The 26,695-nt window shown below is 45.6% G+C and overlaps 1 protein-coding gene across 2 annotated transcripts in view; it reads right to left on the bottom strand.

The window, feature by feature from the left end:
* RSF1 (remodeling and spacing factor 1) overlaps positions 1 to 26,695 on the bottom strand; it is a 114,917-nt gene that overhangs the window by 53,426 nt on the left and 34,796 nt on the right. For both annotated transcript variants that reach the window (XM_090030711.1, XM_090030710.1), the window contains exons 2-4: positions 7,403 to 7,494; positions 3,446 to 3,538; positions 2,365 to 2,570 (exon numbers count right to left, since the gene is read on the bottom strand). In XM_090030711.1, the coding sequence (XP_089886837.1) occupies positions 2,365 to 2,570; positions 3,446 to 3,538; positions 7,403 to 7,494 (391 nt within the window). The remainder of the gene's footprint in view (positions 1 to 2,364; positions 2,571 to 3,445; positions 3,539 to 7,402; positions 7,495 to 26,695) is intronic.

The following is a 26,695-nucleotide window of genomic DNA, read 5'->3' as shown; positions in this document are numbered from 1 at the left end:
TAGCATTTGCTTGATTTGGTTTGTGTGTTTACTTTATTCACATTATTAAAATCTCCTTGGTGGTAACCCTGGGATGTTATATAACCCACTGAGAGTGCCTTTGAGATGCAACTTTTTGTGCAACATCAGTTGCTAAATTATAGATGTTTAAATACGCTATAAGCATAAAATAATTTAAAATACAGGGGGTGCATCTACATGTGTAATTAGGACACAAAAATAAACTCTAGTGCAGTTCGTGCTGGAGTTTATTTCTCCTGGGAGGTGTTTACATGTACGCCTGGAATCACAGCACTTTGAGGCGGAACAGAGCAGTCCCAGGCTGGCAGGGGACCCAGGGGGTCAACCTACTACCCCAGGGCTACCTCACCCTGGCTCAACATGCTGCAGAGGGGCTGGGACACAAGGATGCTACAGTTTGAGGCTAGTTGGCAGGCAGCCCCCTCACTGTAGCACCCTCATGCCCCAACCAGCCCTGGTCCCTGTCTACATGTATGTTTTGGTGCACGTAATTACTCTGATAGTACTTGTCCCAGACAGTACTATCCTACAGCAGAGTCAATTAATTTATTGTGATATGGGCACACAAATAGATGGTGTGATCTAGAATAGATGGTGACGCTTTACTGCAGAGCTAATTAGTCAGCTCTGCAGTAAAGCATATGAGTAGATGCATCCAGACAGTATTTGCAATCATTTGCTTCAAAAAAAAATTAAAAAATCTAAAAATCAATTATCGAATATTTTAAATAAACTCCAAATGAAAGGTTTTGCATTGGAAATTATCTCATTGTACAAACGTCTCTCTCTCTTTCTGGTCTCCCAGGCCTCAAGAACCTGTAACTGCCTTAACTACAGCCTTCCATCTCCTCCTATCTTCCACAATCTCCTTCTACCTTGCTGCATCTTCCCTTATCCTTCCAGCTCAGTTTTTATTTTATCTTCCCATTGTTGCCTTTGTCTGCCTCGAGGTTTGATACCGTCCAGCTCAGCTTCCAAAATCAACCTCGTATGCCTTCTCTCATCTGTTCTCATGATATTCCCTGTTCATTTGATTCTCTGTGCTCTTATCTTGCCCAAGACATCAGGTCTTTTGTAAATGTCCAGAAGCTCCTGATTACGCGTTCTCCTCCATATTTTGTTTTCTTGTACTGCACCAAATATTTTCCTTTCTACTGTCTACTTGCAGCCTTTTTCCATTTGCCTTAAGTCAGCATCCAGGATTCACATCCATATAAAAGAATAGGTTGAACAATTGTACTATATAAAGCTGCATTTTAAAGTTTCTTAAGATTTTCCTTGATGCTATTATTTTATCCAGGCCTATATATAGAAAAATAAAATCTCCCATATTTACTTAAATCTAAGATGACTTTGAATTTAACACAACTCCTCATAATCAGAGTCTATACATAGAAAATGTATAGGCGTTATTCATTTTTCCTTGTACAGAATCTAATTATTGGATGGCTGCCTTAAATTCACCCAGCCACACACACACCCATCGCTGCAGGGGGGCAGGCAGTGAGGAAGCAGGTGGTGTAGCGAGGTCAAGCAACATATCCCCTACTTGTGCCTGCCCCCCCCTGCTGTCTGCCTCCTTCCACCTCAGGACTTCCTTCCCCCTCTGCCTCTGCTCCTCTTCCTCACCTGCACTCAGCAGCACTGTTTCACTTTATCCCTAGTCACAGTCTGAGCTCTGTTCCAAAAGGGTTTACCCCTGGCTACTTGGACTAAACTGTGATTTTGTGTCTCCAGGAAACTAAAACTCAACTGGTCAATCCCTGAGAAAAAAATCCAACTCCATCTTCTTTATAATCACCCTTCAGATATTTGAAGACTGTTACCATACCCCCACTGCCTCTCAATTCTCTTCTCCAGACTAAATAACCCTAGTTCTTTCCACCTTTCCTCATATAAGACATGCCTCCCAGGCCTCTAATCATTTTTGTCACTCTCCACTGGACTCTTCAATCTGCCCCAGATTTCTTGAAGTGTCAGCCCAAAAATGGACACAATACTCTATGAAAGGCCTCACCAGTCCTTAATGTTGCTAGCACACAATAGGCCCTTTCTCCCCAAGCCACTGCTTCTCCTGATTCTCCCTTTCATACATATACTGTATATATATTTTCTGAAGGGTACCATGAACCAAAGAATAAGTTATATACCAGCTACTACCCTAAAACCAATTTCCTCATGAATATAGTTATACACATGCTATTCAGCACTCAAAGACAAAAATTAATCAACCAGAACCTGCTATTTGATAAATGGAGACTGAGTGAAGTCAACTTCTAAACTGCATAGTCACTAATAACATTTAAATTTTGTTGCAAGCAACAGAAAAAAAAAAAGACCTACCTGACAATGCATTTCCATGTAGAACCGTCCTGGTCATCTTGTTCTTCTACATACATCCTAACATTATGCTCTTGATCCAGCTGGTACCAATACATTAAGCCATCTTTGTCACGACCAATTGGCTGAATGCGCATAGTGTCGGCATCATCCTCATTAATAATATTCTTAAATTTTAGATTGTCATCAAACTGACACTCACAGAGGTACTGAAAAAATGCAATACAGACAGATTTTAAAGACATCAATATAGAACAGAAATTATAAAAGTCACCTTTATTTTTGTAGTAGTGCACTTTGGGGACTCTACTTAAACCTGCTCTTACTGGTTTTGTGAATGAGCTAGATTGGGATCTCCATTCTACACTTTCCTGTTAAATCAAATATGTTTTTAGTTCTTTTTAGTGGTGTATGTAAAGATATCTTTGGAGAGAGAAGAGCGGAGGCATCTCTCTTCCACAGAAAGAACTCCATTACATTGTAATACCATAAGAAAGAAAGCAATCTGCAATACATATATAAACAAATAGATGCTTCTATTTCCCTTTTAAAATTGATCATTGAAACTCTGTAACTTCCACATTTTGTGTGTAAGCTGGATGCTTCTTTTATATGAATGACCTACATGAACAGTAGATATTATTTATTCAGTATTTTAATCTACAGTAAAACTCAGATATTTTGAAGTAATCCAGTGTTTTTTCACTCCTGCTTCTGCTCATGAGTTGAAGATCAAAAGATTAGCTCCAATTCTTACCTTTGTGCCCAAGACAAAATCATTTTGAGGTAAGCCAGTTTACATTAAGAGAAGTGATACTGTGTGGTTAAACACCCTCTGCCAAGCAGAATGGCAACTGCAAGAAAATTTCAGTACAAAGTATGGGAATATCTGTAGAGAACATCATATTCTCCTGGGATTTATCCCATTGATAAAATCACCAGAAGCTATGCCTGGTCCTATCTGTTTGTTACATCAGTTCCAAGTTTAATATACCTAACTACAAGATTGAGAAGTGTTCAATTATGCCAAGCTTACGTCCTGTTCATGACAAAAGGTTACTCATTAAAATAGCAAGTGCGATACCTTCAGAATCCCTAGTTTGCACTCAACGCTCATTTCCAGGTATCCTTTCTTCTCCATCTCCCAAGCCCAAGTGCTGTTGAACTCTTGGCATATCTGTAAGATGAAATTGTCAATTAATTAATGTTAGTGGATGGAGGTAACTTGAAACCCTACATACAAGGACTGTTTTGTGGTAATACAAGTATTTACTTCTATCCACAAGCTGTTTAATGCCTGTAAGCAAAAGATTACACACAACAGCCCCCCGCCCCATCCTCCCCCATGCCCAAAGATGAAACCATGCATGGGTGGGCAGACACTAGGCTCATCTTCCCTAAGTTTTTAAAAGGCAAATCCTCTAGAACTTGAACATCACCTAGTCAACTTCTTTAGTGCTAAGCATTTTGGAGACAGCGTGGCTGGGACACTGGACTACAAGTCAGCAGACCTAACTCCTATTCCTAGCTCTACCTCTGACCTGCTGTGTGAACTGAGGCAAGTCACTTCAACTCTGTGTGCATCTATTCCTTCCTTACCTTGTTCCTTGTTGTCAGTCCCACCTATTTAGTCCAGTGGTGCTCAATCTTTCGGCCCCACAGGCCTGATAAGTGACCTGGAGCCTGTCTGCAAGCCAGATCAGGCCATCTGTGGACCAGATTGGGCCCTACTGTCCACTCCCTGGCCCACATACCACCCTCTTTCTGTCCCCCAGGGGGCCAGTGTCATCCCCTCTCACCCATCTTGGGCTGGGATTGGACATTTGGCAGCAAAAAAGTGCTACTGCTCTCCCATCAGAGATGACTTGAGCAGGGTGCGGGGCCTGGGGCAAATCAGCCTGTGCAGGGCCCTGCCCACATGTGTCCCAGATGTGAAGAAGCTGGAGGTGGATTCGGCAGCGGAGGGGGAGAGGGGGGGTGCTGAGCAGCTGGACGTGAAGCTGCCAGTGGCGCTGAGTCCCTGCAGCTGCTCCGCCTGGCTCCCCAAAAGCATGGGGCCCAGGGCAGTCACCCCAATTCGCCCCCACCCCCAAGGATGGCGCTGTCTCCCATTGCCAAATTTCCAGACCCATGGGGAGCCCTACAGGCCAAGTGACATGGCATCACAAGCCAGATCTGACCCACGGGCCAGAATTAGAGCTCCCGGATTTAGTACATAAATTTTCTGGACTCTGGAGCAGCCCCTGCCTCCTAGTGTGTGGTTGTATTTTTCCAAGCACAGCGGGATCCCAATCTCCAGTCACACTACAGCTGCACACGTAACTGATAAATGCATTCCATTTTGTGAAATGACTACATTATTTATAAAGCACTGAGGTCCTTGGAGTGCCTGTTCTCAAAGCAGTTAAGATATATTTTAAGACATTAAACTAGGACCATCTTTAAAAACGAATACAAAACAAATGGATGGACAAAGAAAAGTAGGGAAGAGTGCTGCTGATGAAAGATGGGTACATAGGATCAACGGCAACCCTACCCAATGCAGTGTTGGAATAATAACCTTTAAAAAGTTTTCTATGAAGTGGAGGTCATGAGGGAGCATGTTTCACAAGGAAAAAAAGAAGTGTTTGGTTACTTAAAGTAGTACAATCTCTAACTGGGGACAGCTATGTAGTGCAGTGGTTTACAACGTGAATACCCAGCCTTTAAATTCAAAGGAATCTGCACCTCCATTCACAATTTTTAGGGGCCCGCAAATGAAAAATGGTTGAAAACCACTGACCTACTGCAAATATCCACTTGAAAAGAACAGTGCAACTTCCAAGTGATGGAAGCTGCACGCTCAATGATCCACACCAGACTGAGACATGGACCCCAAGGCCACATGGATGCCCTTGCTGATGTGGCCTGTGGGTTGCATGACCCCCTAGCTGCTTGGAACTTGGATAGCCTTGGACTAGGGTAAGACTATTTTTCTCCTAGAATAAAGGAGGTATGAACCAAGGTGTGTAAAAGGGAAAGGCTAACCTATGAATCCCCATGGCACATAGGCTTATCAAACAATGGATTAATATAGACCAATACTGGTGGCTCTTAAACATATTAATCATATTGTTCAGTATTTTTAAATGCGTAGCCTCTGTGAAGAAAGTGTCATGCATGAAAACTCTTAGATATATGGAAAGATAAAGAACCAGCTAAGAGCTGCACATAGGTAGGTAGGTTTGAAAAAAAAAAAAAAAGCTCTAAGAAGGTGGAATCCAGTGGTTACTCCTTAAGGCCTGTCTGCAAGTACTGGCATCTCCGATGAGGACTATTCCGGCTGGCACACCTAAGACAGGCAGATTTGGACCATGTCAGAGATTGTCTTAAAGAGCTGAGCTGCATGCTTGCTTACCCAGCCCACACAAGTAGCACAGGAAGCCCTGATCTGTAAGAGACGCTGGGAGGAGGGAAAGCTGCCTAGGCTTACTTTGTGCTATTCGTTTTAAAAACAGTTTTTTATGTAATAATCCTATTCTTAAAAAAATTAAGATTTTTTTTTTTTTTTTTAAAGAGACACAATTAACTTGAAGTCTAAACTTCGGCCTCTCGGCAGCCCACCCCCCAATCCACCACTGCCTTCTTTGGCTCTGGGGCACATAGGGACAGGGCCCCACACAGGTTGATTTGCCCCGGACCTCAAACCCCACACCCTGCTTGGGTCATCTCTGATGGGAAAGCAGTAGCACTTCTCTGCTGCCAAATGTCTGGGCCCACAGGGAGCCTGGGCCCTGCATGCTGGATCCAGCACCCAGTTCCAGCACCATGTGGTTTCTTTTGTGCTCCTTTATCACAGTGGTTCTCAACTGGGATGCTGCTAAATTTAGAAAGGTTATGGAGGGATGCCTGAGACTAAAAATGCTGAGAACCATTGACTTAAGTCACAGCAATATGAAGGCCAAGGAATGCTTCTGCACTGATACATAATGACTCAAATCCAAGACAACTCTGATTTAAAGATGATAGCAATAATTGGATTCTAGAAATAGAAAATGTATAAATTTGTTATAATTTCCCATGTCTAGATTCTAACTATTGGAGGGTCATCTTAAATTCATACCCCCCCCCACCATAGCAGGAAAAGCAGTGGCAGGGGCCAGGAGGTGGGGGAAGCAGTAGGGGACAGAAAGTAAGGGAGATAGCAAGGGGGCAAGCAGTAGCAGGAAGGTCAAGCAGCATGACCTCTATCTTCTATCCCCCCAGCACTTGCTCCCTCTGCCTGCCCCCCTGCTCAGTACCTACTCCCCCATTAGTAGCCAGGGCTGAAGTAAACACATGCTCCATGCTGGAGCACACCCACAGCCAGAGGGTGAGCAGCAAAGGTTGGGGAGTTTGGCAAGGCTGCAGAGGTAGGGGGCAGGCAGCAGCCCTGACTCTAGCTCCGGCTTTGGCCCTACCTCTGGCCCCAGCCCCAACCTGTGGTTGCCATCTCGTATTCAACCCCCACCTTGTACTTGTTCTAAGAGAAGGGTTTCTTTTTCCCTATATTAAATGGGGATGAAAAAACTCATCTTGGATTCAAGTAAATACTGTATATTTTCCCACAACTTACGCCATTCTACGTAAGCTGATATGAATAATCACAAAATCTTTATCAGTGAGCATAAAGCTGGCAAATCCCCTCATATCAGAGTTACGGATAAATAGCTATACAGCTGATAATCTCACTGCTCTGGCTTCTATCATTCTTAAACTCTGATCTGCTCCTGTACTTGAATGTCCAAAATTTTCAAGGTTTTGCATATGCTTTTTCAAGGTTTTGCATATGCTTGTATGTCTGTAATCTTCTCCATGTAGGATATGCATTTTCAGTGATTTGTGGTACACCCAAGCAGGCTGAAAGTCAGGCTAGAACATTATTCAACTAGAGTCTGGGCATACACACTGCTTTTGGCTATAGCACGGCCCAAGGTTCACTAAAATTCATACCAAGGATTTCTGACACAAGACCTCATCACAGATTCCATCATTTCAGAGCAAGACAACAAAGTTATTGTACCTTGATCAAGTATTTTTCCCATCTGTCTGCTGTGACAGACTTCCCAATCTTTCTCATCAGCTTCAAGTGAAGGTCCACCAACTCTCTGGGAACTGCAGTTTTGAGAGAAAAGAAAAGATAAATGCTACAATGACCACCCCTAAATATTATCAGTGTACCGTGTTTAGATAATACATTGACAATCTTAGTAAGGTATTAACCATTCCAAACCCCACACCAAGATTTCTACAATAAAAAAGCAAAATCAACCTACATCTAAACAAAGAAATGTATTTTATTTAAAACCATAGCATGACCCCTACCCAAGGCACTCAAGTGTCCTAATACATCAGTGATGACAAGAAAATCCCAGCAGCATTAAAATAATAATTTCACAGGAACTAAGCAAAACAGACACCTCCAAAATCTTTCATTAATCACAGGGAGCAGGCCCCCTCAAGTCTCTCCGAAACTCTATCAATAGTCATTCATAGCAACATCTCCAAATTCAGGCCCAGGGGTCAGACGCAGCAAGTTTCAGGGACCGAGCCCCCCAGAGAATGACTGTGCATCAATCCCCTCTCTTTTATAACAAGGGGGAGGGAAACTGGATCCAGCTTAAGGTCTCTCATCGACCACAGGGGCTGTAGTATGGCAAAGGCCCTAGCACGGCTAAACTATCAATGTACAGAGAGCTTAGTGATACAGAGATGTTTGCTAGTTCAGGGGATTTCTCTCACTCGGCATCTGTGACTTATAATTCCACCTGGCACCACCAAGTGGCAATGCTATGCAACAGCACTTCAGTAGGCTTTAGAACAGTGGTTCGCAACTTTTTCAGGGCCAAGGCACAAGAGTACCGCTTTTTTTAATGCAGCGACACCCCTAGCTGAAAGCCACTGTTGGTGCTGGCTCAGGATACCCGAGGGCATCTCAGCTGGGCTCAGCTGCTGGGAAGGACTGTGAAACTTGGATAAAAATGCCCTGTACTGCACACCCAACTGGGAAGAGCTGTGCCACGTGCACATACTGCTATATTATGGCTCTGATTAACCTAAAGCAGGCAGGAGCTGCCTCGGGCTGTGCAGCAATTTCCGGCCTGGCACTCCTGACACTCCCCCAGACAGAGGCGGGCAGGACAGCTCCACCTCCGCCTGCTTCCAGGAGGAGCGTAGGGGGTGGGGACAGACCAGGAAGAGCTGCACAGCACAAGGCCTGCTTCAGGCTGATTAGAGAGCCCTAATAGAGGGAAGTGGGGACATTTTTATCTGGTCACCGCCACTGCAGCACCCCCAAAGGGGCCCCCACAGCACACTGGTTGAGAACCACTACTTTAGGTCACTTTGACCATCTGTGCTTTTTGGGTTTTGTATATTTTTAGGAGCTGCTACAAAACTCAAAATTATTTGTGATTTGTCATCCAAGAACCGGGATCTACTAGTTTTTACAAAATCTGAACATTTTGCATATATACAATTTGCATATATGCAATTTGCATATAAGACTGTATAAAACTAGCTGTGTACAATATAGACATAAAACTTTACACTGTGTTTTTTAAAACCTTTCTGTGCTGCTCATTACACAATACTTTTTTCATAAATAAAAACCAAACATTATCAAACCTTTTGCTTCTAGTGGCCTTGATACACTGCTGTTACATGGCACAAGCCCTGCGGCCTGATTCCTACTGACCTTTAGATTCACTAGCCCTGTTGTTGAAAAATTGTTTCTGCCATCACTATCACTTGCGTTAAATCCTTTACTCAAGACCTGAGTTATAGTGCAAATTTCCCCCTTTCATTTCCTTTGTACCCTCCAGCTAGCTAATAAGTATCTTTAAAACAAATGCCTTTTTTTTTTTCCATAAAGCAAGTTCAAAGTATGTGGTTTAGGTGAGAAAGGTTATTTTTACTTGAACAGCAGCAGAACATTTATGTAACCAACAGGGGTCCGGGTTTTCTGTTTCCCATGGAAAATCATGTTTTTTCCCCTTTAAAGCGGGAAACCGATGTGAGGGTCGGTGCGGAGGAGAGACCCAGAAGAGACGAGGGAAGAAGTGAGGGGATCCCACAGAATAGAGGGGAGGGGAAGGAGCAGGACCAGTGGGGAACAATGCAGCGAGGGAGGGAAGGACAGGGAGGCGGAGCTGCCTGCATCTAGCTAGTGACTCAGGCACAGGCTCCCCACCACGGCTCAGAGCCATGCAGCTGTGCAGCGCAGAGCCACGGTGTTTGCAGCTCCAACTTGCCCACCTTGCAACCTTGCCCTGGCTCCTGGTGAGGGCAGCAGGAACCACTTCAGCTGGTGGAAAGTAAGGAGGCGATCAGCGCCCTGCCCTGCCCCAGAGAGGCTGCTTCTGCCTTGGGAGGCTTCCCTCCTTCCCCGGCTGGTCAGATTCCTGAGGCTGCCCATCAGCCCCTGGCTTGCCAGGAAGGGCAGACCAGGAGCAGGATGCGTGAGGTTTCTGGGCATCCAAACCAAGCCCAAATTACTGCTCGTAAGCTCCCAGGTGGCTTGGGTAGCAAGGGAAAGGGGAGGCAATTCCTCCCCTGCTTTCCCTCCTGGCCCCATTGTCTGGTCTCTGCACTCCAGGGTGAGTGGTGTCCCTCTCAACACAAATGTAGCTTAGAAATACATCAGGGGAGAGCATCAGGGGCTAGGCAAACAACTGTTCAGCAAAGCGCCCCAGGGGAAAACCAGGAGCAACGATCATGAACTACTGGAAGAAGGTTTCAGACTGGACATAAGAAAAAACGTCACTGTTTATGTGGAATAGACTCCCAGCGGGGGTGGTGCAGGCACCTACCCTGGAGATCTTCAAAAGGAGACTGGATCCACACCTTGCTGGGGAGATCTGACCCCACCAGTCTTTCCTACCCAGAGCAGGGGGGCTGGACCTGATGATCTCACAAAGTCCCTTCTAGCCCTAAACTTTTGTGAATCTGTGAAACACCTCCATTGCATCTGCTGTATTCTCCCAGTTACCAGTCTGGGGAGCACAAACCAACCTAGGAATAGGGCTGTTGCTCTCAGGGCAGGCATTTACACCTATTGGGATCCTCGTTCAAATTTACTGGGGCAATCCAGCACCATTGGCCAGGATGATGTAGCTGGGGTTTGTCCTGCTTTGAGCAGGATTAGATGTGACCACCGCAGGTCCTTTCCGGCCCTCGTGGTCTATGACTGCAATTGTAAGACATGGTCGGACTGCCTGGGACAGGCTGGGGCACTTCCAAGCACAGGAACACCCCCACGTTTCTGCTGAGGGCAGTCTAACTTCAGCCCAGCTCCAGCAGAAACTCTTTCAGTCGGGCTTTGCTGCCCAGAAGTCCCAGAACAGCCCAGAGGCTCCTTACACCCCCTTCGCAGCATGGATTTAATAGCAGAAGCAGCATCTGGGCCAAGTCGCAAGCTACCAAACAGTTTGTTGTTTCAGCCAGGGCAGATTGCAGGTATTTTGCTACCAGTGTGTTAAATTTGCTTGCAGGTTTAAAGAGTGCGCTTGTCAGAAGAAATGAATATCTGCTCTGGGAGGCATCAGCCTTGTTTTTTAAATTATGCTTTTTTTCAGCTGGGGCCTGGGGGTGGGGGACAGGTGGGGAGGGCAGGGGGCTTCAGGACGGGAATGAGGGGCACCAGCAGGGGCAGGGCACCAGCATGTCAGGGCTGCTCGGTGCCACAAAGCAGTGGTGGTGGGGAACAGCCATAGCTGGACCCACGTCCTGCTGAGCAAAGGGGGCAGAGGGAGCTCTGATTTTCCATGATAAAAAAAACCCAAGAAAATCAAATGCCAAAATATGACGGTATGTAGAATTTATTTTATTATAATGATTGAGACACTGGTAGGCTTCCAAACTGCTTTAAAATTGTATATGTATCAATATAACATTGTATTCTACTGATACCTACATATATAGGGAGTTTCATTTTAATAGTGAAAGAACACAGATTTTGGGGGGGTTAATCAAAGAATCTGGGGGTATTAATCAGAGAATTTTTGATTTTCTAACAGAGAAAACCAGGATCCTTAACGATCAATAGCCAGCAACCTACAAACCAGGTGCAGGCTAACATTAAATATAGAGAAGTGTCTGTGTGAGCAGAGAGGCAGATTTGGAACAGTCTTTGAAGGGTCCTCCTGGGCCATCCAGTCCAGTTCAATTTTAAATGTGCATGCAAGCATGCGTGTGTGTTAGAGACAGTGGCTGCATGAGACAGAGGAAAAGCGCATGTTAGTGTGACAGCGTGGACATGAGAGAGTATGTACGAGTGTGAATGTGCATGAGAGCACATCCGAGTGTGTGTGACAGAAAAACACCCACCCCTGGAGCCTTTGTGTGTTGTGTACAGTTGTTTGTCTTTGATTTCTATACACCAATACTTCTTCCCTGGGTTTTCTTTGTAAGAGCTGATGCGATTCACTGTTGTTCCCAAGTGCCCCTTTTAAAAGAGGAGAGAGTGACTCTGCAAGGTGCCAGGCAATCCAGCTATGGATTTAGTTATGCACAAAGTGCTTCAAGGGTTTGAGCAGCACTGAAGTCAACCAAACTACTCCTGTGCTTTATGCCGAGCATGTGTTTATGGGTGGTGCTGGACTGAACCAGAGTACTTGGCACCTTGCAGCCTGAGCCCTCACTGCTCTGTTCCCGAGGCACAATTTGTTTGATGTGAGCATTTAGTTTTTGGAAACCTAGTTTGAAGAAGCATGCCCTGTATTCTGATCTCAAAACTAGAATTCATGGTCACTTCGAAAAGCCCTTACTGAGGAGAAGTCAGTCATTTGAGGAAATGGGGGCGAGTTATAAAAAGCCCAAAGGAAAGTCAATTCTGCACATACTTAGTAGGTATCTAGCATGCCTGTTTAAAACCGGCGTGGCCAACCTACGGCACAGATGCCACAGCTGGTATGGGCAGCCTCTGCGTATGACAAGTGGCAGAGAGGGGAGGGGACAGGCAGCACAATGGCAGATAGAGCTCCCTGTTTAGATCAGGTACAAAGCACAGGGCAGGGAACAGAAAGCAGACTGGCAGATCAGAGAGGGTGTGGGGATAATCTGTGGTATACCTGTCAACAAAGTTGGCCCCACTGGTTTAAAAGAAACTATTTAAGGCCTCTCTATCCTCTGCAACCCTCTAGCTAACATACAAAACTCCAAATATGATGCAGAACTGTGTACGAGAACTGCAGAAAAACAAAGAAACCATCTTTGCCTGACCTATTCCAAAAGAGATAAATTTAAATAGGGCATACCATATTTACTCAACTATAAGACAACCCTGAATATAATGTAGCCCCCCAATAATTAGATTCTATATATGGGAAAATTATACATAATTTTCCAGGTACAGAATTTAATTATTGGAGGTTTGCCTTGAATTTGTCCCCCTCCCCATGCTACAGCAGGGATAATAAATCGGGGGGGGGGGGTCAGAAAGTCCCCTTGCCGTCTGCCCCCCATCTTCATCCTCCTGCAACCTCTTGTCCCCTCCTTACTGTCAGATTCCACTCTCCTTGAACATATGGAAGTAAGGGGAAAATTTGACAATGATGACTTTGAAATAACCCTGCCTGGAGTCATCCGAATACAGGAAAATCACTATGGGTATCCACAGACTTAGTTCATCCAGAACTGATGCATTTTAGTTTTTCTGACGCTGCCACAAGTTTTAGCACAGGTACTTCATAAACACATTTTTAAGCAGCACCTTGTACCTACTTGTATATAGTACAAATTATGCATTATATTAGTCCAAAGCTGAAACGCTCATGATTTACCATTAAATGCACTGGGCTAGGCCCCAGCAGTCAACAGCATTTTAAATAGAAATATAAATAGAGCTTAAATAATTATCCATTTAAGCTCCTCTAATGATATCAGTTAAATGGTTAACCAATAACGCATGCCTAGTATCCATGTGCTTCAACTAGTCCCCTCTCCCTCCTCCTTCCCTCCCAAGTCAGGGGTGTGCTGCAGGAACTTTAGGAATCCAGAGGTGGAGCCGCATGCTGCAAACAGCCGCCTTCCTGGGGCGGCTATTCCTGTGCTCCTTCCCTTGCCTACCAGACTATGTCCGATGCTAAACGTTAAGTGCGATGCATTAACAGTATAAATATACTTACTGTTTAACCATTTAACTGTTTAACTTTTCACATCCCTAGTTTCAAGCCATGGTGACCCCATAGCTCAGCTCTGCTCAGTATGTGTATGTACTCCAGATATCCCCCCACAATGGACCTATGTGCTAATAAGCTCTTGCTCATGACTGAAACTAGATTTTCTTGTCATGAGTGTTGGGATCCTCCAAAAATGTACATGCAGATAAGGCAGAGGGCAACCTAATTTGGCTTCAACTCATGGGGAGGGAGGCCACGCTAATAACATGTACCAGGCAGAGAGGACGCAACAGAGGGACTCCTGTTGAACTGTTTGGTGACATATGCCAAACATTTCAGGCTTGTGGAGAAACAGGAATCACTGCAAAAGGGAAAGAAAGACTGTGCAAGAGAAGAGGAAGTTGAAATGTATTCAATGTAGTGGCTCACCATGACTTAAAAGTCAGTGCCACAAGGGACTGACAGCAATGGGCACTATTACATATCTTATTCAGATAGGCTGCACCTATCCTTGTGGCAGGTTCCCATCAGTAAGTTTGCCCAGTATGGACCATGTGTTTTATATTCATGCTCAGGGTTGACTGCATTTAATCAACTTCATATTTGGTTTCTATTACTGAGAACGTGCTGCTTTTGGCAGCAGCTTAGTGACAGACAAGGTATTCAATGAGGTTTCCTTATATGAGAATATATAAGACAAAGAACTTCTTTTCCCTGTGCTGATTGGGGGAAAAACTGTGTCTTATATTCAAGTGAATACAGTACTTACTTATGTTACTTACAAGAGATAAATATAGGAGGGCACCAATAACCCCAAACACATCAACCCCCCCCCCATCTACAGGCCCACAGATATCACCATGTCTGCTCTGAGGGTATTTGTGACATACATCTTGCCAAACTAAATTTGAGAGATTAACCTGGAGTTATACCTTGATGCTGCAGCAGACTCAAACCTGCCACTAAAAAAAGCTGACAACAGCCATCCTACATAAAAGGAAAAAGTGGTATCAGCCATCTCAACAAGAGCTACCTCGCAGGCACAGCACCGACAACACAGGAGAGAATCAAGAGAGCACCAGAAGACCAATATCATTAACTTCTCACGATACTGCTTACCCCACTCTGAAATACCTGTACTCTCCAAAGGCCTGAACTTCTGCCCAGGGAAACAACCTGATAAGATGCTAATAGGGGGCGAATTAGAAGAATTCAACTACAAACTTCACCTGAAAGAATACAACCAGTAAAGAACCACTTCTGACAATCTTCCTACCACAAGAGATAAAACAAAAAGCAACAAAACATCTGACCGGACACCTCCCTGTGGCCAGAACCACACATCGCACTACTACATGGACTGTTTCAGGGAGAAAGCTAACACCAAAATACTCAACAAAAGCCAGGAGCACCAGAGAAAAGCCATGCAGTTCCTAAGATCCAACAACAAAATAGTAACCAAACCAGCACACAAAGGGGGAGCCATGGTCATCCTCAATGGTAAAGACTACATCAGTGAAGCTAACAGACCATTGTTGGACACCAACTACTATAAAGAACTTGGTTAGGACCCCACACCAATATTTGCTCTGGTACTGGAAAACAGGGTTAGGTATCTGATCAGTCAGATAAAATTTGCTCAATTAACCAGTCAAATATTGGTCAAAAATTGTAAAAAATTGCCAACAGGTCCAAATAATACACAGAAAAAAGCAAGTTTTCTATTAAGACGTGTCAACAAACAATAAAAAATCATGTCTGTCAAGAAAACTACCAAAAAGTATAGCTTTTTTGTAAAACTGCTATAATCTTTGACCAGTCAAAAAACATGCAGTCAACTGGCAAATCAACTGACAATATCTCACCAATCAATTAACCGGCTTGCCAACCCTAATAGAAAATATTATCCAATCCTTTCTGCAGCACTTCAGGGGAAAAAAATACTGCTACTAATACTCCCCCACACCCTCCTCTTCTGTGCCAGGAACATTTAATATGCTACCCAAGGTTCACAAAGAAGGCAACTCTGGCAAACTCCACCATATTCAACTGTGACACCCTGACTGAAGAGCAATCAGAATTTAGAGAACCCATTTGGGACCACTTGTCACCCAAAGAGTAAGTTTTCTACAAGACACAACAGACTTTCTCAACAAGATTCAGAACATCAACCACCTCCCTGAGAAGACCATACCTGCAATCATGGATGTCACAGCCTGTATACTAATATTCCACACCATGAAGACCTGCCTGAAATACCTACAGGAAAATGGACTACACTCAGATTTCAGCCACAGAATGTTGCACAAATCATCCATTTCATCCTCCCCACAACTTCACTTTCAACAAGCAACAACTTCTCCAAACCATGGACATAGGCTATGAGCCCAAGCACGGCTCCCCAATATGCCAATCTCTTCATAAACCACCTGGAAGAAGAGATTTTAGAAAACTGCACCACCAAACCTGCACTGTAACTGTACAACATAGTTGATATTTTCATCATCTAGACTACACACCTGGACTTATTAATTGGCTTCCACGGCAGGTTTAACAACTACACCCTTCAAATCAAATTCTCTCTTGAATATGCCTACTACTATCAGCAACCAAGGTTCTTTGGATAAATGCGATATCTTTTATTGGACCAACTAAATAGGCGGAAAAATTGTCTTTGCAAGCTACTGGGCACAAACACCTTTCTTCAGGCATAGGGAGAGTCTGCTGTTGTTTTGTGTTCACTAATAGTTCCAACTATTTAGTTGGTTTAATACAAGATATCACATGTACCAAAAGAACTTTGTCTGCCTATCTCTTTAGACCAAGATGGCTACACCCAGTGCCCCTACACTAACATCAACTTTCTAGACACCACAATCTACATAGAGGAGGGCACCCATCACCCCAAACACATCAACCCCCGCCCCCCCAGCAATCTACAGGCCCACAGATACCACCCTCAAAAACCAGGCCCTCAGATACCACCATGTCTACTCTGAGGGGAATATTTGTGACATATATCTTGCCAAACTAAAAACTGCCCCGTTAGCCGCCAAGGACAGTCCAACAGAGAAATAGGCCATATCTTTGAAAGAGTCACCCAGACACCCAAAGCACCCTACAACACAAGAATAAAAAGCCCACTGCTGGCACACCCTTGGTTGTCACATATCCCCATGCTTGAACCTAAGGAAGGATCATCAAGTTAGTACAGCCTATATTCTGGAAAGGGACCAGATCTTAAGAAAAATATTCCCAGTGTCCCCCACCCCTGCTCCTGGCTTTCAAACAGACCCCTAACCGTGGCCAACTTATCATCAGAAGTAAACTTTCTACTGCTCAATAGGCACCTAATGGAACCCAGCTCTGCCTTAATAAATGCAAGACCTGTCAACACAACTCTACTGGCACAACAACCAACACTCCCTGCAACAAAACCTTCAGAATCCACAGATCATACATGTATCTACCCCAGAACATCCTAACCTCCTCCAGTGCACCAGATGCCCTCATGACAACTATTCAGGGGTATAGGTTCTCGCCGTGTTGGTCTAAAGGCATAGGCAGACAAGGTTCTTTGGGTAAATGTGATGTCTTTTATTACGCCAACTCAAATAGTTGGAAAAATTCTTCTAAGCAAGCTTTTGGGTACAAACATCCTTCTTCACACTGAGGAAGTCTGGCAAGTCTGTGGGTAGAAACCAAACAAAAACGATATACCAGAGCATATGAGCGCTGAAAACAGATAAAGGACCGAGACACAGAACACAGGCAGGAGAATACTTTTCAATTTTCACAGCAGAAGTCACTTGCTGTCTGACCTCCCAATTTTTGTGCTCTAAGGAAATCTACCCAATACCCCTACAAGATGATCTTGGGAACAGAAATTCATTAGCCTGTAGACACTAAGTACCAGGGACTTCACAGGGGCAATGACTTCACAGTCCATTATAAACCAGCTGATTCTCGCTAACCTCTGCACTTCACAGGTGATAAGAACCCTCCCCAAACAATCCTGTGCCTCCTTTATGGGGCTTTTATTGCACCTCTCCTGCCTGTTAGCTACCTGATTATTTATCTTATAACCTGTTTTTGTTCACACCTGGAGTTTTACACAAGCTTTTCTTCCATCTGCTACTTAAATCTGCTGCACTTGCTTCTGTGACAGTCCTAAGGAGATACTTAAAAGCTTGCCTATGTCTATCCTAACTGTGCAGCTGGTCCAATAAAAGATATCACCGACAAGTATTCTTGCCTATTTAAGCCTTACTTGGTTTGGCCCTTGAAATAACAGAACCTATCAGTAATGTTGTTGCAGCACTCACTTTTTACAATACAGTTCAGATCGTTTCTTATTTTTCAATGTTTCACAGTTCGTAGGGTTGGAAGGGACCTGAGCAGATCATCAAGTCCGACTCCCTGCCATGGCAGGAAACAGTACTGGGGTCAAACAATCCCAGCAAGGTGTTCATCCAGCCTCTTCTTAAAGATCCCCAGGGTAGGAGTCAGACAGACTTTCAGTATGTTCTTACAGACTTTCCTTCATGTACTGCATTATTACAAACAGTTGAATAATATTATGAAAAGACAGCAAGAAGTGAAAAGTTAAGCTGGTTGTGACAATTCAGCTTACACATTTGAAATACTTCTGTAATGAACTGGTCACTTCCCTACCAAGCACCCAGAAGAATTAACAGGATTTCAGTGCACGTTCTCTTTGACATTTCATAGAGCCAGAGAATGTGTCAGAAAGTTAAGTCCAGTTAGCAGCCACTGAGAAAAAAGAGTTTGAAATGCAGACTGAGCAACCAGACTGCCTAATCCAGGAGTGTCAAAGATCTGGCCCCACAGGGACCCATCATCTAGCCTCCAGTGCTCGCTCTGGATCTTGAATTTACACATTCACCCCATGCAGCATGCATAGGGACTAGGACATACAGAGCCCACTCTGGGACCCATACTGTATGCAGCGTCCTTGTGGGGACAGTCTGTGACCCATTCCCCAACTTGCTGGATGCAGCACCCACTCCAGCCGGTTTGGGATGTGAATCACATGCCGTATGGGCCCTGGACTGGCTGGAGCAGGTGCCACAGGTGGTGTAGTTCTGAATCAGCCAGAGCACATGCCGAATGCAGCATCATCGTTGGCAAGAGGAGGGGGAAGGAGAGGTCTGTGGGTCCCGCACATGCTGGATCCAGCTCATGCTCTTGCTGGTCTAGAACGGCACTGCATGCGGTGCCTGCCCCAAACCAGCTAGAGCAGAGGTTGCATGCAGCTTGTGTCCCAGACTGATCAGAGCAGGCACCACGCATGGCACAATTCTGGACCGGATGGAGTGGGTGCTGGATCTGGCATCTGTATGCAATAGGGGGGTGTCCACAGACCCAATCCAGCCAACAGAGCTGGTCCTACGCTGTTTATCCAGCCATTGGAAGAGTCTCACATCACTCATTTAGTCCATGGGTCCTGATGAGTTTGATACCCCTGGGCCTAGACAACACCACAGCAGAAGCCTGGAGAGATGAAATGCAAGCTGCTTCAGCTGATACAGCTATCACAAAACTGCACATCCATAAGTATATTATTCAGTTATGAGCCACAAATGTGTGTATTTTGGGATGGGAGGGACAGGAACAAGGAGCATTTAATGGAGACACAATAAACTAATGTTGTTGCAGGTGTTGGTCCACCAGAGTCTGATCAAAGCCTAAGAAGGCCCCAGACTGATTTTTCCTCAAGAATCTGATGTATTCAGACCACAAACTTAGAGCGCAAGATCATTCACATACAGTAGATATTTTAATGCTTTCTTTTTCCTAAGAATTTAAACAAAAAGGCCAAAAACATTGACACTATTTTTATATCCCTCTGGAGTCACTGCCTGCTCACATAAAAGGACTCTGACAGATGTAACACCTGTATCCCTAGTGATATATGGACTCATGACAAGGGTGGGAAAAATACAGCTTGTGAGCCGGATCCAACCCCTCAAGTGATTCCATCTGGCCCACGGTGGGTCCCTTGGCCCTGCCCAGACCAGGCGCAGGGGACAGCCCGTCCTATCCCCACATGGCTCTTGGGCATGCCGGGAGCTGTAGTATGCAGGGCTGGGCAGCAGGGTGCCACAGCACAGCTTCCTGGCGGGGCACACACCTTCCCCCACCACTGCCGCCCAGGAGCAGGTGTGTGGCCCCACCAGACTCCAACCCTGCTGCCTGGGAACCTCAGCCCATCCACCCCACATTCACCGCTGGGGGTGCCAGACAGAGCAGGGTCTGCATGGAGACCAGCCCAGGACCCCCACGGGCACGGCCCACTAGGGCAGGCAGACTGGATGGGCCTGTGAGCGGGTGAGGAGCAGAATCTGGGAGTAGGATAGATGGATGGGGCCAGGATCGCAGCACAGGGGCCTGGGCAGAGCCGCAATTCACTCCCCACACATCCCTGCAACAGGAGCTGGTTTCATTCCCCGCCCCTCTCTGCCATCCTCTGGCCCTCGGGAGCTCAGCAAAACTCCTCGAGTGGCCCTCCAGCCCAAATAATTGCCTAGCCCTGAGTTATAATGTAATCCCTACTTCCTCATGCTTCCCCACAACCAAACTAAAAAAAAGGCAAAATGCTTGCAATTCAGGCTTACAGTAATAGCAATTTAGCTAACTTGTATTGCTACAGGAAATGCAGATGTCACAGTTACTGTAACACCTGATGCACCGTCCCTAGGAGCAGCTCCCCTTCCCCTTTCCAAGCAGTTAAAAGCTGTGTTTGTACTATAGCCTTTGCATCCAGCTCAGACTCAAAATCACAGTGGAGTGGAAAAAAGCAAGATCCATAACTTTGTGGCTGAAGATTGACTTTGAATAACATCTTGTAAAAGCAAGGACAAAACTGATTGCCACACAAAGAATATTTTTTGGGGACAGGTTGAGTTATATCCTTAGAGCAAAGAAAAAAAATATCAGGGGTAGGATAGGACAAAGATGTGTCTTTGTCTAGCTGTCTGGAAGAAGATATCTAGCATGGAGAGGAAGCAGGCCAGCTCAGAGGTACAATGTCCATGGATGAAATGTTACTGGAGTCAGCCACCTTTAGAGTCAATCCACCCTGGACCAGAATGTATGGTTATTCTGCTCCTGTTCAATACAGAGGACTGCTACTGATTGTCATTTCAAATGTTTCTATACCACTACATTTCACACTCTCACAAGTAAGATGCCTTTGACTAATGGTTTCTTTAGTGATGACAAACATCTTTATCTCTCTTTCTTATGAAGTGTAACCCCACAGACCTGGGTATCACATACTATCTCCATTTATGGGATAAACTTAGTTCACACAGAGCACTAAATTTGCTTTGTTGACTCATTCTTCATGAAGAGAAAAAAATCAGATATTACCTATTCAAAATAAAGGTCACTTTTGTGGCAACGGTGCAGTGGGTTTAAAACCAAAATTACAGTGTCAAGAGGGGACTCTTTCCCAGCCCACTTACCTTGTTATATTGCTTGTAAGATATACCTAATTTAAAAAGTGGTCCTCCGGGCTAAGAAACAACATCTGGGAGCAGTCTGTGAGCCTAAGTCTATGCTAAGAGGGCTCTGTTGCTTTATTCATGGTGGCAGCGCTAAAGTGGCAGGGTACCCTTGGCTCTACCAGAAAAGGGAGTTTTTCTGCCACCAGTTATACCAGCTCCCTTGACTGGCAGCATCTCTCCTAGCAGACATGCATCCAAATTGGGGATTTAGCTGGAAAGGTGACACTGGCTACAGGATGACACCCCCAGCAATGCCAGCAGGACTTTATAGTATAGACAAAGCCTTAAAATGAGCTTAACTGAGGTCTGAAAATAACTCTTGGACTCCCATTATTGGGTTAAACAAGACCTGGTGCAGTGGTATTTTACAGGAAGAGACCACTACTTTTAAAGGAGCTAGAAGCAAGGTGTTTTTGTTGATTTCTTTTATTGGACCAACTTATAGTTAGGAGAGATATTAGACAAGCTTTCAGGCAGAAAGTGCTCTTTGTCAGGAGTGAATGAACAGGGCAGTTTGCAAGCAGTTCACAAGTCAGTTCGCTGCCCCCTCTTTGAAGGGAGCCTTTAAGGTAAGCTCTTTCTTTAAGAGTAAGTAACTTATATATATTTAGTGTAAGTAGGTAAAACTCAAAAATCAGACCAATACATAAACCCCTTGTTTAACTAGAGTCCAGAGCTAGAAGGAGTTCACTAGGGAGTTTGCATGGAAACTCTCACCTTCCTTCACTGTAAGCCTGATGAGGGGAAACAGGTTAGCAATGAAAAGGGAAGCTTTTGGGACCAAGCAGCAGCAAAAAGGCCAGCTTACAGCAGAGTCTGCTACAGAAAATCTCTTTGGAAAGAGGGGAAGGAAGGGAGAGGCAGCAGATTAGGAGACCCAGAAAAACAGAGGACATTGCAATGCCAGAATCAGTGCTGATGTCTCTGCCAGCTCTTCCTCTGCTTGCACCCGTGACATGTCTGCCCAGGCAGAACCGACCACTGTTGAGGCTTCCACCGAGGTCCCGGTTCGGCATGGTGGAGACTGTGACTTGGAGTGACAGCCAGGTGGAGGGGTGCCTGTGATGTGAGCAGTGCCTCCTGGTCGTGTCCCTCATAGAGCGGGGAAGACAGTGACAGGAGGTGGTGAGGCTCCGAAGCATCCTCCGCCATGAGGAGTTCATCGATTTGATGCTGGAGGAGACCTCTAGGACAGCAGAGGAAGGACTGCTGGAGGCAGTGCTAGAGAAGGAAAAGGACATGGACTGCCAGGAAGGTGGAAGCTGGAAGCTTGTGACCCCTAGCAGCAAGCAGAAATCTTCATCTCCAACTGCAGCAGTTTGCTCAGAGAACAGATAGGGAGCCCTAGCAACAGTGGAGGAGGAGCACGTTCCACTGGAGGAAGAGGCCAAGCCAAGCCTCCCCAAGGTTGGAAGAACTGAGACCACTGCTACCAAGAAGCACCATGGTGGTGGTTGGAGACTCCCTTCTGTGGTGGAAGAAGGCATCCATCTGCCTGTCTGACCTGTTGTCTAGGGAGGCCTGCAGCTTGCCTGGAGCCCGGGAAACAAGCAGGAAGAACTAGAAGTCCTCATACCGCCCCAGAGCTATGACGTGATCAGAATAACTGAGACTTGGTGGGAGCTCGCATGACTGGAGCACCATCATGGATGGGTACAAGCTATTCATGAAGGACAGTCAGGGGAGAAGAGAAGGATGAGTTGTGCTATATGTAAAAGCAGTATGATTGCTCAGAGCTCCAGTATGAAGCTGGAGAGAGGCCTGTTGAAACTCTCTAGAGTAGAGCCAGGGGGAAGAAAACAAGGGTGATGTTATGGGGGGGGGAGTCTGCTATAGACCAGCAGACCAGGAGGAAGTGGTGGATGAGGCTTTCTTCAAAAAGCTAGCGCAAGTTTCCTGATCACAAGTCCTGGTTCTCATGGGGGACTTCAATCACCCTGACATCTGCTGGGAGGGCAATACAGCAGTGCACAGGAAATCCAGGAAGTTTCTGGAGAGTGTTGGGGACAATGTCCTGGTGCAAGTGTTGGAGAGACCAACTAGAGGCCCTGCACTTCTTGACCTGCTGCTCACAAACAGGGAAGAAGAACTGGTGGGCAATGCAGAAGTGGATGACAACTTGGGCAGCAGCAACCATGAGATGACTGAGTTTGGGATCCTGAGGAAAGGAAGGAAGGAGAGTATCAGAATAAGGACCCTAGGCTTCAGAAAAGCCAACTATGATTCGCTCAGGGAACTAATGGGCAGGATCCCCTGGGAGGCCAGCCTGAGGGGGAGAGGAATCCAAGAGAGCTGGTTGTATTTTAAAGAAACCTTACTGGGGGTGCAGGAACGAAACACCCCAATGCACAGGAAGACTAGTAAATATGGCAGAAGACCAGCTTGGCTTAACAAGGAGCTTTTCAGTGAACTAAAACACAAAAAGGAAGCTTACAAAAAGTGGAAACTTGGACAAACAACTAGGGAGGAGTACAAGAGTATTGCCTGGGCATGCAGGAATGAAGTCAGAAAGAATAAAGCGCAACTGGAGTTGCAGCTAGCAAAGGACATGAAAGGGAACAAGAAGGGTTTCTGTAAGTATGTCAGCAACGAGAGGAAGATCAGGGAAAGTGTGGGTCCCTAACTAAATGGGGGTGGCAATCTAGTGTCAGATGACAGAGAAAAGGCTCAAGTACTTAATACCTTTTTCACCTCAGTCTTCACAGGCAAGGTCACCTTCCTGACTACAGCACCTGGCAGCAAAGTTTCAGAAGAAGGTGAGAAGCCAACAGTGACAAAATAATAGGTTAGGGACTATTTAGTTGGGTATGTACAAGTCCATAGGGCCAGACATAATGCATCCAAGGGTGCTGAATGAGTTGGCTAATGTGACTGCAGAGCTGCCAACCATTATAAAACTCACGGCAACTTGGAAAGGTCCGGGATGATTGGAAAAGGGCAACACCAGTGGGAAGGAGGAGGATCTGGGGAACTACAGACCAGTCAGCCTCACCTCAGTCCCTGGAAAAATCATGGAACAGATCCTCAAGGAATCCACTTTGAAGCACTTGGAGGAGAAGGAGATTAGGAATAGTCAGCATGGATTCACCAAGGGCAAGTCATGCCTGGCCTACCCTCTTGCCTTCAATGATGATTTGGTTGGTTCTGTGGATGCAGGGAGTCTGGTGAATGTGATATACCTTAACTTTAGCAAGGCTTTTGTTATGGCCTCCCACAACATTCTTGCAAGGAAGCTAACAAAGTACAAGTTGAATGAATGAACTCTAAGGTGGTTGGAAAACTGGCTGCATCATTGGGCTCAGAGGGTAGTAATCAATGGTTCAATGTTTAATTGGCAGCCAGGATCAAGTGGAGTGCCCCAGGGGTCAGTACTGGGGCCGGTTTTGTTCAGTATCTTCATCAACAACTTGGAAGATGTGATGAAGTGCATCCTCAGAAAGTTTGCAGATTACACCAAACTGGGGGACAGCAGTGTGCCCTTGTTCCCAAGAAGGTTAACAGCATCCTGGGCTGCATTAGTAGGAGCATTGCCAGCAGATCAAGAGAAGTGATTCCCTCTCTGTTTGGCACTGGCGAGGCCATATCTGGAGTACTGTGTTCAGTTTTGGGCCCCCCACTACAGAAAGGATGTGGACAAATTGGAGAGAGTCCAGCAGAGGGCAACAAAAATGGTTAGGGGGCTGGGGGACATGACTTACGATGAGAGGCCGAGGGAACTGGGCTTATTTAGTTTGGAGAAAAGAAGACTGAGAGGGGATTTAATAACAGCCTTCAACTACCTGAAGGGTGGTTCCAAAGAGGATGGAGCCGGTCTGTTCTGAGTGGTGGCAGATGACAAAACGAGCAGTGGTCTCAAGTTTGACCAAGGGATGTTCAGGTTAGATATTAGGAAAAACTTTCTCACTCGGAGGGAAGTAAAGCACTGGAACAGGTTATCCAGAGAGGATGCGGAGGTTTTTAAGACCCAGCTAGACAAAGCCTTGGCCAGGATGATCTAGTTGGGGATGGTCCTGCTCTGAGCAGGGTGTTGGACTAGATGACTCCTGAGATCCCTCCCAACCCTATTTTTCTATGATTCTATCTATGATTCAGGTCTGCGTTAGGGTGCAGTAGGTCACTGTTTTATCTCCTAAGCTAGATGGAAATGTAGTGTTTTTACAGGGAGATCCCAGTCAAGATGAAACCGAAGGAGGAGTTACTGAACATGCAGGCTGGATTCTTTGGTGCAACTTGGCTGGGTTTGTGAGGCCCTACATTCAACCTAATGGTACTTCACTCTCTGTTTGGTTATTAATGCAGTGAGAACCACTGCAACAGACAAAGTACTGGTGACAGCACCTTAACACATTCCAGAAAAACAATACTCCCACCTTATCTCCATCCATCTTCCCAACAGCATTTATCATGTTGACACCTTGGTGACACTTCCCAGACAAAAAGAAGAAAAATAATAAAACTGGGGAAAGGGGGGAATTAGGCGACAGAGCCCCTAGCATACAGGAGACAAGACAGACCCTGATGTTGCATGCAGAGTTGCTGGAATGGGGAGGAAAATGTAGGACTCCAGCATGGAACAGAAGGGGCAAATCATAGAACTGTAGAAAATGAGGGTTAGAAGGGACCTCAGGAAGTCATCTATCCAACCCCCTGCTCAAAGCAGGTCCATTCCCAACTCGATCATCCTAGCCAAGGCTTTGTTGAGCCAGGTTTTAAAAACCTCCAAGGATGGAGATTCCACCATGACTCTAGAAAACCCCTTCTCCTAGTGCTTCGCTAACCTCCTGTTGAGAAAGTTTTTTCCTAATATCTAACCTAAACTTCCCTTGCTGCATCTTGAGACCGTTGCTCCTTGGTCTCCGGTCTGCCACCACTGAGAACAGTCCAACTCCATCCTCTTCGGAACCGCTCTTCAGGGAGATGATCGCTACTGTCAAATCCCCGCTCAGTCTCCTCTTCTGCAGACTAAATAAACCCAGTTCCCCCAACCCTTCTTCCTAAGTCACATGCCCCAGCCCCCAAACCACTTTTGTTGTCCTCCACTGGACTCCCTCCCAACTCGTCCACATCCTGTGTATAGTGGGGAGCCCAAAACTGGACACAGTACTCCAGATGTGGTCTCACCAGTGCTGAATAGAGCAGAATAATCACTTCCCTTGATCTGCTGGCAACATTTCTACTAACGCAGCCCAATATGCAAAGGCATGCTGCTGACTTGTATCCATCTTACTGTCCACTGTAACCCCCAGGTCCTTTTCTGCAGAGGCGCTGCTTAGCCAGCGAGTCCCCAGGCTGCAGTGGTGGACTAACAGGGAAGGACACAGACTCCTGGCAGGATGGAAAGAGAGACTACAAGGTACACACGTGCCATTCAGACCTGATGGGAGGGACCCTTGTTATGCGGAGGAACAAATGAGAATGGGGCTCCCAGGAGGACCTACCAGAGAGGAAACAGCTGGATGACATTTTGGGTGGGAAGCAGAGCTGACATGTTTGATGATGCATGAACACGACAATATACTAAAAGCTTCTCAGTTAATTTGTTTTGGCATGTAAGAAACAAAGCAACTCAGAGCTCCAGAGCAAAAATTCCAGTTAACAAGCTGCCCTTCTTTACAGTCCCCCTCTCTCTCAAACAAATATACACTTTAATATTTTGTCTTCTTT

Source organism: Crocodylus siamensis, chromosome 1 (genome assembly GCF_052110815.1).
Source record: "Crocodylus siamensis isolate JL-2025a chromosome 1, ASM5211081v1, whole genome shotgun sequence".
NCBI lineage: Eukaryota > Metazoa > Chordata > Crocodylia > Crocodylidae > Crocodylus > Crocodylus siamensis.
This window is presented reverse-complemented; position numbering and strand designations above follow the sequence as displayed.